At 40.1% G+C, this 14,671-nt stretch overlaps 1 protein-coding gene across 1 annotated transcript in view; it reads right to left on the bottom strand.

Moving 5' to 3' along the window:
- The window catches only part of NAV1 (neuron navigator 1), a 216,730-nt gene that overhangs the window by 38,460 nt on the left and 163,599 nt on the right, over positions 1–14,671 (bottom strand). Inside the window, 13 exon segments of the mRNA XM_032218374.1 lie at positions 554–606; positions 1,731–1,901; positions 3,326–3,474; positions 4,703–4,744; positions 7,060–7,515; positions 9,708–9,903; positions 9,906–10,049; positions 10,052–10,396; positions 12,300–12,350; positions 12,353–12,469; positions 12,472–12,519; positions 12,522–12,594; positions 14,231–14,369. Coding sequence (XP_032074265.1) covers positions 554–606; positions 1,731–1,901; positions 3,326–3,474; positions 4,703–4,744; positions 7,060–7,515; positions 9,708–9,903; positions 9,906–10,049; positions 10,052–10,396; positions 12,300–12,350; positions 12,353–12,469; positions 12,472–12,519; positions 12,522–12,594; positions 14,231–14,369 — 1,984 coding nt within the window.

The following is a 14,671-nucleotide window of genomic DNA, read 5'->3' on the forward strand; positions in this document are numbered from 1 at the left end:
GTGCTATACAGTGCTACTGTTCCCAATGGTGACAAATGCCAAACCCTCTATCAACTTTATGTACATTTCTCTTGGAAAGACTAGAGATCACTTTAGGGAAGCGGGGAAACACAGAGAAAGTGAAATATGGCTAACCTCTTTGTCGTCGTGTGCCGAAAACGCACGTGCCTGTACCCATAATGCAATGCACATGCAGCACAAGCACACACACACCTGCACATGTGTGATGCCCCGTGCTCCTCCTCCCACATGCACGCACGACCCCCTCCATGTCCCATTTTGGACCTAGTATGCGTCCCTGCAGCCTCCTGGGACACGGTGTTGTCTGCTGCACCCCCACATGTGCCCCCCATGCATGTACGCACATCTCCCACATCTGCCCTGCCCCCCGCACATATGCAGCAGAGACCCAAAAATCAACATGCGCGGTGGAGCTGAGCTCGGCTGATGGCTTGCATGCCCACAGAAAGGGCTCTGTGTGCCACCTGTGGCACGCATGCCTTAAGTTCACCATCAAGGGCATAGAGTAAAAGATGAAGGGAGCACAGCTTACTGAAGAATAAGTTGACGAAGCGCTGGAAGCCAGGGACAGCACAGATCCATGAACTGTAATAAAGAGAGAAAGAGAGAGACTTGTCACAAAGTTCTTCAACTGCCCTTCAGATGGATTATGATTGGTCACCAAGTGATCCAGGAGTAGCATGGATGGGTGGAAGGTAAGATGGCAGTTCGGGGAGGAGGAAAGTCCTATGTCTAGAAAGGAGGGTGAACAACACTTTGCATGATGGCTAAGGTGGGAAATCTGATCAGAAGACTTCAGAGGCAGCAATATTATTATTTTACTTCTGAATGCTTGGTTACAAGATTTCCTGGAGCAAACAAAAATCCTGATGAAAATCTTAAGTTTTTGTGTTTCATGCTTTTTCTTAGAGTAGGAGTTTTCACTTAAATTAAGATAGAAAAGCCAAAGTATAGTTCCCAAAGTAGAAGTTATGTTTTTCATGCAACTACAGAACCAGAGATACAAAACCACGCTGGAGGGCCAGATGGTAGTAGGCAATCCCTCATTGCAACCTCATCCCCATATCTACTTGTAAACTGGTACTTTATCACCATTTGGTGGCAGTGCGGTCTCCTTTGTAGCAGGGGTTCCCAACCTCCAGGCCATGGTCCACTACTATTCAGAAACAAGCTGCATGAACAGCACGCTGGTGCACATGCACACTTGTGACTTGCAAAAAGTCAAGCATTGCACACATGTGCATATACCTTAGCCCACTACTCATGAGACTGGTACTCATCCCTCCCCCCAGCCAGGCTACCAAGTTGCAAATGTTCAGGACTGCTACTTTATAGTAAAGTGTTCTGGACAATTTGGAAATGTTACCATAATCCCATTTAAAAATATGTCTTAAAAAGGGAGAAGAACCCATAATAAAGCTAGAAACCAACTATGGCTCATGCAAGACTGATATAACTGTGATTCCTGACTACCAAATCCTAATGATGATACTGGACATGCATGCATAACTAAGAAATCAGATGATCAGATTATTTTAATCCTTTACTCTATTTTGCTGCCCCATAAAAAAAAATAACAATAATAATAGCCACTCCCTGCACTGCCACCTGCCAGCACAGCTTGTATTCTTGAGAAGTTCTGATATGCAGAATTAATGTATTATTATGGAGAAGACTCTTATCCTCCTAGCTGGGTGCAGGACTCTCACCATCATCCACAGGGTCACGGAAGGAGCCCGAGCGGATCATGCCCTTGGGTCGGTCTGCCAAGGAGAGGGTGCTGCCCATGGGGGAGGCGTTGTAGAGCTCGAAGGTGGAGTCATGAGTAGGAATGCTGTTAGAACGGGTGATCCTTGGGGTGTTGGCTGCCGTGGGACTCACTGCAGGAGAAGGGGGCAGGGAGAAGAGCGGAGTCAGAGCAGCTCAAAGCTAGGGATGGGGTCTAGGAAGCAAGGAGCACTATATAGGGGGCTAGCAGCCAGGATCGAGGTGGGAAAAGATAAGGACAAGTTAAATGTGCATCACACCTTGCATAAGATCTTTTATCTGCACCTGTATAGTCAGTTTTACTAGTTTGACTTGGGTTGTTATGGTGATTTGGGAAAATATTTGACTCTCAGGCCTATTTAAATAATTTTCATTGACTAAAGCCCATTGACAGATGATAAATTCATTGCATCAACAATAAAATTGCGAAAGTAAAAAGTAAACTCTATTTTTGTATTAAACTGGAGAGGCAAAGAAGAAGCAACAATAAATAATACGTGTACAAAGGAACCTAAGCCTCTTAGGTACAATCTTTCATTATCATTCTTTAAATCTTATTACCTTTATTCCTACTTGGAGAACTGAATTTGCTCAAATTTCTCAGGGAGCTCATTGCTTTTCAGTGCACATAAAAAGCAAAATAGACTTGTACCATAACTGTCTATTTATTTTTCATATTTATCTCTAATGAAAAAATACCCATACTTTTCAGTTTTGTTCATTTTCTTTTCTTTTCTTCAACCCCCACCCCCACCCTTCCCCATTCCCAAGACGGTGAGGCAGAACTCTGAAAAACAGATGCTTAAAACAATACCAAAGAATTCTACATGTGAAGCAAAGAATTCTACATTTGTAAGATTCTGGGCTCCTGGAGGAAGCTAGGAAAAGCTCCCCATACTGACTAAGCAAACCTGAAATCAAGCCTTTTGTATTTAGATACATTATATTCCGCCCCTATTTTTTAAATGAATAACTCAAGGTGGTGAACATATCTAATACTCCTCCAATTTTCCACACAATAATCTTGTTATTAAACACATTTATATATGGCTGCTCAACTTATACACTGTGACTTTGGGTGGCGTACAACATTATTCTATATTCTTAGCTTGTGAGCTCTTAGCAATTCAGTAGTCATAACTAAAAAAAACCACAATCTGTAATTTGACTACGAGTCCCAAAAACTGTTGTGTTGATGCAATAAGTTGAAAAGTCAGGTAAAAAAATGTTTGGTTTAAATTTAGTTTAGTCACACGGGGAAGCTTCCAAAAGCTTTCATATGAAGTTTCACCTTAATCATTGTCTTATCCAATTTCTATAGGCTATTCAAACTATCTCTAAAATTTCTTGCAACATGTTTTTTCTGATATGAACCTATTTTGCATTATGGGTAGGCTAGAAAGATGCTACAAAAAAGAAAATTAGGGAATAGAATTTGAAAAATGGCATAGCTTCTGTTGGTTTCTAAATATTGATTTAGAACCATTGATATCTAAGGTTTCCTCTTCTAAAAAAAGCAAAATGAAAGGTGACTAACCAATATTTGTGAGTGGAGTTTTCCCAACCAGTGGCATGGAGATAGCAGGAGGAGAGGGTAGTTCAGAGGCATCATCCGATTCTTGCATTCCTCCCATTGTATGTGAGTGTCGCCTTTCCTTGGTCTCTTCCTGGGGTTGGATTTGATACCTACCAAAACCAAGAGATGGAGACGGGATTAATGACAGAGATTGGAAGCATTTTGAAGGAAGTAATTTGAAAAGTGCTACAATGATGTACTAATTAATTTAGCCAGTTCCTATTGCATTAGGCAGGATTTTTTTTACCATTCTCTTCTTGGAAATTTATTTATTTATCGCATTTCTATACCATGTCTCATTTAAGTGACTCAGGGTGGTTTACAATAAAAAGATTTTAAAAATTAAACATTAATTAAACATTAAATTAAAATCATGACTCTATATGGGGCATTATTGAAATCTAATGGTGTAATTTTTATATTCAAATAAATCAGTTTAAAAGAGTAGAGTGGAATCTAAAATTATAAAATGTAAATTGACTACAATTGCTCAGGGAGAATCTAATAAGTCCTAATTCTAAAATTATGTTAAGGAGGCATGGCTCACAGGAGGATAATAAGCTGGGTATTTTCTTATGAATGCTGGATATGTCATCATCATTACCAAGACATCATTCTCAAAGGAAATAAATAAAAAGAGATAAATCAAGACTAGAGTTTCAATTCTTATCAATACAATGATTCTGAAGTAAGCCATCAAAGGACTAGGTCACAGTGCATGTAATTATTCTAGTATATATTTGAACTCAACAACAGAAAGAAGTATTTTATATCACTATGAACTTGTAAACTGAAGTTTTAGCTTAAAATAAAGTCTTGCTCATTCACTTTTAAAAAAAATAAAAAACTTTTTCAATAATACAATTACATTTCAATTGCAGCTTTCAGAAAAAGACATATGGTCAGAGAAATAATCAGAATCGATCCACTGAAATCCACGAGAGTTGCTAATTATGTCTAAATTGATTTCAATGAAACTTGATGTAATCTATATTGGAATTACAATTGGAATTGCTATATCAGATATGATCAAGAGCAGAGTCAAGAAGTCAAGGCTGTAACCAGACCTCCAATATTTTATAATTTGAACTGAAAAAGAGTGGACTATAATTATAAATTACCTTAGTGAATTGATTTGCTATGGCCTTCTGACTTTCCAGTGCTGTAGAATCTCTTGTTTGCTGCTTAAGTCTGACTATGCAACTGGCTCATAGTTATACAGTAGTGGCATGAGGTAAATTCACATTTTCTTTGATCTTTTCTCATAAGTACAGGAAGCTAGACATTTTTTTACCATTTTACTGATAATAAATAATAGGTAACACAAATAACAATTACCTCAGCCCCTTCTTGGGTAATGTATTCCGGTCACGGTTAGAGCTGCAGGAAAAAAAATGAGCAGTAGTGCTTGTTCATTATTTGCTTGAATCCAGCTGTGGTGCCTGATAAGCAATAAACTGATAGTGAATTTTGGGGAATAGACCCAATCAGGCTTCACATAAGCCCAGAGTCTGTATTTGCACCAGCTGGGCAACTGCAACTTTGCCATGTATATAAACAAAAGAATCACAAATTAAAAATTAGGGTGGCTTTTGTTCCTGCATTGGAATGCTATAATCCTTTTTCATCTTTTCATCTCACTTCTGAACTAAAGGTAAAAACTGCCATGATTTGAACCTGGTGAAAGTGTACATCATACCTTGTGATTTGTTTGGCTCTATGGAAGTGATTTGCACTGGCACAACTTCTTACCTGACTTTTTTTTTTTACTTTCATGTCTAGCTTAAAGCCTTGGTATTCTTCAATTTATAACTGGTTGTTTAATGACAGTTTGAAGATATTATGGCTTGGAAAGAATGCTTTACACTCTGTAAAATTCTTCTGGCCATCATAAAATATTGCATCACTCCAGCTTCAGTCACATGATCATAATCTGGGGGCTTAGCAACCTATTTGTAGGATACTTTTTGCAAAGTGCCCTGCAATCAATAATCACCATTTGCAATATTCTCTGCCGGCTTCTCCAGAAAGTCATTGGGAAAGCTGGCAGGTTGCAAGCTACTTCCACCTACCAAAGGTTTCCCCTCCCTTTCCATGTGCAGAGTGGGTGAAGTGATAAATTCTTTGTTCGGCTGCAGAAATAATTCGCAATTCGTAATTTAATGAGCTTATATGCCGCCCAATCCTGGAGGACTCTGGGCGGCTTACAAATACGAGATAAAATAAAAATAACAAAATAGGGGAGAGAAACGAAAACAGTTTAAAAAACACAACATACATTTGGCTCGGCTGGAGGTTGGACCTGATTTATAGATCAACAGTCCCAGGCCTGCCGGAACAGCCAGGTTTTGATGGCTTTTTGGAAGGCCGTGAGAGTGGGAAGGGTCCGGATCTCGCGGGCAGATCGTTCCACAGAGCCGGAACAGCAACAGAGAAGGCTCTCCCCCAAATGGTCGCCAGCCGGCATTGTCCGGTCGACGGCACCCGGAGGAGGTCTAGCCTATGTGTTCTTATCGGCCGTTGGGAGGTATGCAGCAGGAGGCGGTCTCTCAGATATCCAGGTCCCAGGCCATGTAGGGCTTTAAAGGTAATCACAGCACTTTGTAGCGTGTCTGGAGACCAATAGGAAGCCAGTGCAGCTCGCGGAGGATAGGTGTAACATGGGTGTACCGAGGCACCCCCGATATTGCTCGCGCGGCTGCATTCTGGACCAACTGCAGTCTCCGAACACTCTTCAAGGGCAGCCCCATGTAGAGTGCATTGCAGTAATCGAGCCTTGAGGTGACGAGGGCATGAGTGACCATTCGAAGTGCCTCCCGGTCCAGATAGGGCCGCAACTGGTGCACCAGGCGAACCTGGGCAAAAGCCCCTCTGGTCACAGCCGACAAATGGTGTTCTAATGTCAGCTGCGGATCCAGGAGGACACCCAAGTTGCGGGCCCTCTCTGAGGGGTGTAGACTTTCACCCCCCAGGCTAATAGATGGAGAATCTGGACTATCCTGAAATGAAGTTTGAATCTTCAGAATTTCAGTTTGAGTTCCTTTCCACACAGGGAGGGAAGGAATTCCTGCAGAGTGCTGAAGAGATGGAGATGGGATCTTTGTGATCTCTGCTTCTTCTCCATTCCAGTGCATGATGTCCCTTCCATGCAAGGAAAAAAGCTGCCCGCCCTCCTTTGGAAGCACCTCTTTTATTCTGTCCAATTAATGACCTATACAGTCGCTCAATGATTGCAACTGGGAGAGCTAAAATTGAAGTTACTGAGCAAAGCAGTCACATGGATTCTTTCTTAACAATCACTTTATTCTATGACTGAGATTCCAGGCCCCAACTGTAGTCATAAATTGAGGACTACCGGTAGCCTCTCATCCAAGAACTATCCAGGCCTGATCTTGCTTCACTTTTACCAGATTAATTAAGATTGAGTAAGTGGTGCCACCTACTTATGAACTTATATTTTTATTTGTATCCAGCCTTTATTATTTTATAAATAACTTCAAGGTAGTGAACACATCCAACACACCTTCCATGTCCAATTTACCCACAACAAGTGAGTTGGCTGAGAGTGACTGGCCAAAAGTCACCCAGCTGACTTTCATGTCTAAGGTGAAAAGACTCTTTGTAAAAGTTCTTATGGAACACTATCATGAAAATATTCTCCCCACAGCAAAGGTAACCCATTTCTCTCCCTTTACCTTTCCAGATGTGTAATTCTTGGGCTGCCAGTCCAGGCCATCTCACTGGATTCTTCCTCAGCAGCAACAGGAGGCGTAGAGGCAGTGGTAGGTGCAGCAGTGCTGCCTACAGAGAAGGCATTGTGCAGGTTCATAGGCATCTGTAAGGATTCCATGCTCCTGTGCAATCCTGAAAGCTTGGAGTACATGCGAGTTTCCTTGGGGATGCTGTAGCCCCCCATGAGCTCCAGGCCCTGGGAGAAGCTAGCAGAGTTAATGTTAAGAACTGGAGCAGGGCTTGGGGTGAAGCATGACGTGAGATGGGTGCCCACATTTACAGTCGCTGGGTGTGACTCTTGCAGTTTACCACTATGTATCTGATGGAGATCATTAGAGGAAGGGAGATCTAGACTGTTAGAGTTCACCTTGTCTAAGTTTGCCAAAGAAGGGGCTTTTACATAGCTTTTGGCAGCTGACCTGCAAAAGAGGAGAACAGTATTAAGATAAAGTTTGGTACAGTGTCTGACATTGCATGCCATGATCACTTCATTTTATTGTGAAATCATTATATCTAGCACAAGCACATTAAACATTTGCATATGTTACAGAGAACAACAATTTAAGCTACATTGACACTTGCGTAAGAGTCAAGTGCATTGAATTCACTATCCTGTTGATTTGGGAATATCAGGATCCTAGCATATTTCAGTAACTGAAGAATGTTTTCTTTCAGGAGATATTCCAATTACCTCAAGTCATCCCAATACAATCAGGACTCAAATCAGACACTGAGTAACACTTAAAAAGAGTTTGCAAAGAAGAATTCAAACTATTAGTCTCTACAGCAGGGTTGTAGATGTGCATGGCACATGGGCTAGATGTGTCACACCCACACCCGGTTTAGCAAAGTGGGGAAAAAGTCCTAATATGTCACGTGATGCTGCCATGATAATGTGAGTTTGACATCCCTGCTCTAGAGAAATTCTGAACATATAATTACAGGAAAACCTGCTTTTTCAGTCAGGCCTTTGATTCATCTAACTTAATACTATTAACATTAATTGGCAAAAGCTTGCCAGAATTTCAGGCAGAAATGTATTCTACTCTTAAAGATTCTGAGAGATTACATCTTGAGTTTAATTGCCTACAATATTTGCTTAGCAATATAAAACTGAAACATGCACTAAGTAATAGTATGCCAGATATTCTAATAGTCAAATCTGCAATTTAAGAGATGCAGTGCCTGAACAGAAAGCAACAATTCTGTTTTGCAAGGTACTAACAAGTGAAATGAAAGAATTTGTTGTGTACTTGAACTATATGGAATGAAAAAATAGAATAATCTATTAGGGAGACTCAGTGGACTTAAAATGTGATATATACTTATGATGTATAATTGAGATTCATAAGAAAATGGTATTTCATGCTTATTAGAGCATGAAATTAGATCTGTGGTGGCACAGTGGTTAGAATGCAGTACTGCAGGTTACCTCTGCTGCCTGCTGCCTGCTGCTTGCCTGCAATTTGGCAGTTCGAATCTCATGAGGCTCAAGGTTGACTCAGCCTTCCATCCTTCTGAGGTCAGTAAAATGAGGACCCAGATTGTTGGGGAAAATATGCTGACTCTGCAAACTGCTTAGTGAGGGCAGTAAAGCACGGTGAAGCAGTATATAATTGCTATTGCTATTATTAGACCTCTCAAAATGGTTCAAAATATCAGATTGTTATGCGATATAGGAAAACTTTATCTTGTTTCTTTTTTGGTGATATATAAATTATTAAATTTTATACTTAAAAAAAAAAAAACTTTTTTAGTATTCCATAATGCTCATATTACTGTAATCAGAATTCCAAAATTCTTTTTATCTCTCTATATAAATGCATTTAATTATTTTAGTAAATGAAAAAATCATTATATCTCATTGTATTATTTTTAGTCCTATGGTGATTCTGATTGAGTTTGCTGATAATTTTTGTTTTGATCAAGAATATTAAAATATAGTTTCTCAGTTTTGTGAGTTCCTCAGAGTTTGAGGAACTCTGCAAAGTTCCTCAAACTCATAATACAAATCATTTATGTAAGTATTAAAACAACCACATTCCATTAAATTTCACTTCACGCCTTAATCTCATTTCATGAAAATAACTAATGAGAAATATTTCGAATTTAGAAACTGACCCAGATTCGATCTTGCAATCTTTAGAATGATTGATCACCGAATCTATGGATCCACCTAACAGACATGACACCTAGCCCATATTTATTATGTGTATTTATCATATGTATTTTGTCTGAGTCATGGCACTTTGTTCTAGTCATGACACTCCAGATTCTACCATTTTATTCCCACAGTATTCTTGAATTAGAAAAAACACACACAAAATAAAGCACTGATCAAAATGACATCTCCCCCCCCTCCCTAGTAACTAAATAACAAAAGTAAGCTCACCTTGTCTCCAATAGGGACAGGAAAGAGTTATTGTAACTGGCAGAACTACAGAGTCTATCCAAGAACGGAAGTAATTATTCACTTGTCTTCATATTTGAAATCCCCTTTACAAGTATAATTATGCTTGCACAGCTATAATTAATTGCAATTATGTAATTGCCCTTACATAAATAATTGTGAACTGAAGCATCTTATTTTTTTCAAAACCGCTGTTCCTACCTGAGGGGTGTTGGCGGCAGCTCAGCGTCTTTTCCAGGGATCTGGTGGCCACTTGGAGCCTTTGGGGTGCTTTCAGGGGAGCCCATGCTCTTGAGTGAGACAGAGTCAGAGTCTAGTGCCACTGCTTTGGCTTTGGCCTTCTCCTTCTCTCTGTCAGTCTGATTCACAGGCCCTGTGGAGCTCCGACTTGCCCCTATTTAGAGGGTTCCTTGAGGCGTGAAACAGAAATACCCCCCTTGGCACTGAGGAGGCTGGGGTCAATGTTGCTGCTGACAGGACGTGGGCCACTTCGTCCACCAGTGACACTCATGGAGCTAGATTTGGCAGGGCGTGGCAGGCTCCGTACTGGATGTTGGTACGGGCTCCTGGCGCCATAAACCCAGGCTCCCCTGCGTTGGAGACATCTAAACTGGTTTTCCTGCCATTGACGGGTTTCACAGGGATGCTGGAGTTCTTCTGGATCTTGCCAAGTGTAGCTGAGCCACCAGCTTGCATCACTGTAGCAGTACCCGTCGCAGGAGGGGGTTTTGTTGTAACCAAAGGAGCCAGCCGTGGTGGTTCGTGTAAGCCCAGAGGAGGCTTCTTGGCATCTGAAAGCCGATCTCGGCCAGCATCAGAAGATGAGCGCTGCAGGCCAGCATTTTTCACAAAGAGTTTGTTTTTGTCTGTTGCTTTTACTTCAGGCTTACCTGAGAGATGGAAGGAATGATCAGGAAACAATATTTGGAATAGAGATACCGAAAAAGGTCTGCCTTTACACAGATCTTTAGATAATAAAAAGAAGTTATTTCTATTTTATTAAAAATCTTATTATTACATATTACGTATTGTATTTTTCGGACTATAAGACACAATCCCCCCCCCAAAAAAGGGGTGGAAATGTCTATGTGTCTTATAGCCTGAATACAGTCCTGTTTTTGGCAAAAGGGATACTTTAAGGGTTGGGAAGCCTGCAGAGTGTTCCTGGGGGTGGGGATGCCAAAAATGGGATATATGGGGGGGGGGGTTCGGAAGGCCAAAAACAGGTCCGTTTTTGGAAAAACGGGACGCACAGAGGGTTTGGTAGGTCTACGAAGTGCTCCTGGAGGTTGGGGAGGGCAGAAACTGGATGCGTGGATGCCAAAACCTATTTTTTTCTTTTTTCCTCTTGGAAATCTAAGTGTGTCTCATACTTTGGTGCATCTTATAGTACATATACGTACGTACGTACGTACGTACGTAGGTACGTACATACATACATACGTACGTACGTACATACATACAACATTTGTGTGTGTATGTGTATACACACACACACTATAATATCAGGGTGGGTTTCTCGCCCCGTTCCAACCGTTCGGTTGGAACGGGGCCGGCGGTGTCCTCGTGCACGCGTGCAGTGCACGCATGCGTACTAGCGCCTGTGCGATGCTCCAGCTGCTCCTATCAAAAAACCTGATATACTCTAGTTGCCTCATTGGAAACTTGTTGCCTTGAAATGCTGTGTGTTCTTATTTGTGCGTGTGGTCTACTAACTACAAGGCACAAAAGAAGAGATGAGGTTATAATAGCCTTAATATTCAACCAGAAACAAAGACTAGATTAATTTGTAATTTTTTTTACCTCAAAAGAAAGAAAATAGAGATGTTTGCCACACTAGTCCAGTCTAATTGCTAAGCTCCTTTCCTTTGGATGGAAGATAAATAAATGTACTCAAATTGACATTTTGGAGTTCTGGGTATCATATATGAGCTTGAAAGCACTCAGATAGAAAAGGTAGAGTGTAAGATTTTTCCAATGAACCATTCTTGTTGATAATTTACCTCTTTTATCTCCTACAAAAACCATACATGGTCTATACTATAAACATATAGTGTATTCAGATATGAGCATATGTAATAGAAAGGAAAGGTGTTGCCATGTTTGTCTACAAGTATCAATTACTTGTTTGATTTACTTGATTTAGTTGGTGAAGTGGTTAAAACATCAGGCTAGAAACTGAGAAATTGTGAGTTTTAGTCCTGCCATAGGCAGAAAGCCAGCCGGGTGGCCTGCAGCTAGTCACCATTTTCTTTTCTTAGGAAGAACACAGTGCAATCACTTATGAAAAACTGCAAGGATTGTACTGGCAGTCTCCGAGAACTGGACACATTTGAATGAGAAAAAAAAATACTAAGATGTAGTAATTGTTGCATTTGTAATGTTTTTGCTCAGAATAGCTTTTTTCATTCTGGTGCCCTTGGATTTCCACTGCTCTAATCCTTTGACCATAATGCTCAGTTGTCATGCTGCCTAAAAGATAATAAGGGATAGGGTTACAGAATGTAGTAAGAAGGTGGATTCCCCGGAAAGGAGTGTGTGAGAAAGAGGATGATTTGAGGCTTGACTCAGTCTGAAACATCTGAAGAGCATCAAATTGGAAGTAGCTGGTTTAAAAGTTCCTCATAATAATAAAATGACATAACTGGATAGTTACTGAGGAACAATAGTAGATTCAATAAATATTTCTGGCCTTATTAACGCCCTAGAAATAGTCATGCACTCCTGCTTGGACTCTGCAGACAAATGGAAGCAAAAAAAGTGTTAACAATATAATTTCAATGACAATCTCACCTGCCACTTTAAGAGTCTGGGCTGTGTGAGTAATGGGGGAGGTCACTGCCACGGTGGGGTCTTGCCCTTCTTCAAGGATCCTGGTGGGCCCAAACTAACAGGCTTCTTCAGCTCCCCACCTTTGGCAGGAGCTTCGTCACAGCTTTCAGAACGTTCCCGTCGCCACTTGAGGAACTGTGCTCCATTTTCAGGCTCCCGCTGTCATAATCCATCTTCTTCTGGTCTTCTCCTCTGGTTCACCATACCAATTCAGCCCACTCTCTGCCAATGACCGTTTCTCAGAATCTGTGCGTAGCTGAAGGACGGAAAACAGTGTCAAATGGACACGTCAGTCTTTCCTTCTGTAATACTCTCCAAGATTACACACTCATCTGTCTGGTTCAGAAATTTGCGACTTGGTAGCAACAAGTCATAGGCCCTCGCTCCTATTTCCGAATAATCCTCTTCACAGTGGGCATGCCAGGGGATTGCCTGCATTTGAAGCACATATTTCCTGCTCAGCTGCAGCCTTTATACCATCAAAGCCTCTAAAGCCTTTGAAAGCACTGATTTGAAGAAGAGAGGACTGCAGAGGTCTTGTTTTGAAAGGCATCTATAGGCCCCTCGTGCATTGAGAGACAGAATTCAGAGCAAGCATTTAGTATTTGCCAGATTTACATTCTTATCCATCACAATAGGCAACACAACAAATTAGATGAATAGACAGAGTGTGGCCTACATCATGCATGGTTAATCTTAATCTTAATGATTCTAATGCAACTACTGTAACTGTAGTTAGATTTAGATACAATCAAGTTTTAAGAAAAGATGCACAGATGACAAAAGAATTTTAAAAAATCCCCCCAAAATTGTTTCACAACAAATTAAACTTTTTCAATGGCAGCTCATTACGTTAACAGTAACAGAAATTAAAGAGCAATGAATTCTGTAAAACAAAAGTGAATTTGCAAATAAGCCAGGAAATGTATAATCTGAGGAAAAGAATAAAAAAGGAGAAATGATAATAAGTTACGAAATGGAAATACTGTAAGAACAACAGATAATCAAAACTTGCACTAGTGCTAATTAATACTACTTCAATTATATAAAGGAGAATAAATTCTGCTGGCAAAGATTGGTGTACATTTGAAAAAACAAAGTTTACCAAAGATACTGGAAAAACAGAAACAATTAATAATAATTCCTTATTATAAGGAATAATGACGACCCGGATTGTTGGGGGCAATATGCTGACTCTCTGTAAACCACTTAGAGAGGGCTGAAAGCCCTATGAAGCGGTATATAAGTCTACTGCTATTGCTATAAAAGGAATTTTGTGAAGCTATTAAAAGGGCAAATTGGGAAAGACCAGGCAGTTTACCAGCTTCTTATTATAACATTTTGAATATGAATCATTACAATTATTGCAAAATACAATGAATTATATTTTGCAAACTGGAAACATACCACATAGTTGGATGTAGGCCAATACAGCATTAATACTTAAAGAAGCTCAAGATTGACTTCATCAAAATTATTACCTGATATCATAATTGAATGATGATTTTAAGGTATTTACAATGATTTTAGCTGAAAGATGAAAAGGTTTTATAGGACTTTATTCATGGAATATGGTTTTTTACCTAAAAGACAGCTAGGGGATAATTATTAGAAAACATTGGATATTTGGAACACTTGGAACAACAACAATGTTGCTTTTCAAAAGTAGTTTCAAAAGCCCCTCTGTGAGGCAGACTGTTGGTAAGAAGAAGAGAAGAAAGAAAGAGACTAGAAAGAAAGAAAGAAAGAAAGAAAGAAAAGAAAGAAAAGAAAAAAGAAAAAAAAAGAAAGAAAGAAAAGAAGAAAGAAAGAAAAGAAAGAAAGAAAGAAAGAAAGAAAGAAGAAAGGCGGGCGGGGCAGGCAGGCAGCACCATAATTTTTGTTCTACCTACCGCTATGGCAGAGTTCCTACGGGAAGCCGTGGGGGTGGAAGGCAGGGAATTGAGTGAAGAACTAGCATTGAATTCTTCTGAACTGAGATTGTCTGAGGCATCACTGAGGCCACTGCTGATGGAACTACTTTCATCCCAACTGGAAGTCAGAGAAAAGATAAATGATTAGCAACATTTAGCACAAAAGTACTGCTATATAATCAAATGCATCTTCCCCACTCAATAACGTACTGGAAGAAAAACCAAGGAGTTATCAACTAACAATTGCAAAATAATAAATTGATCTATAAACAGGATGTTCCATCCTACTTCCTAAACAAAAGCAAAGATAAAGTGGTAAGATTGGACTATGACTGCTTAGTTTAATTAAAATCACCCAGTATGAGCCAAATCTTAGTAATTAGTCCAAAGAATAAGTTCCCAAAGACATTGAATGTTCCA

The sequence above is a fragment of the Thamnophis elegans genome, chromosome 5, assembly GCF_009769535.1.
Source record: "Thamnophis elegans isolate rThaEle1 chromosome 5, rThaEle1.pri, whole genome shotgun sequence".
Taxonomy (NCBI): Eukaryota; Metazoa; Chordata; class Lepidosauria; order Squamata; family Colubridae; genus Thamnophis; species Thamnophis elegans.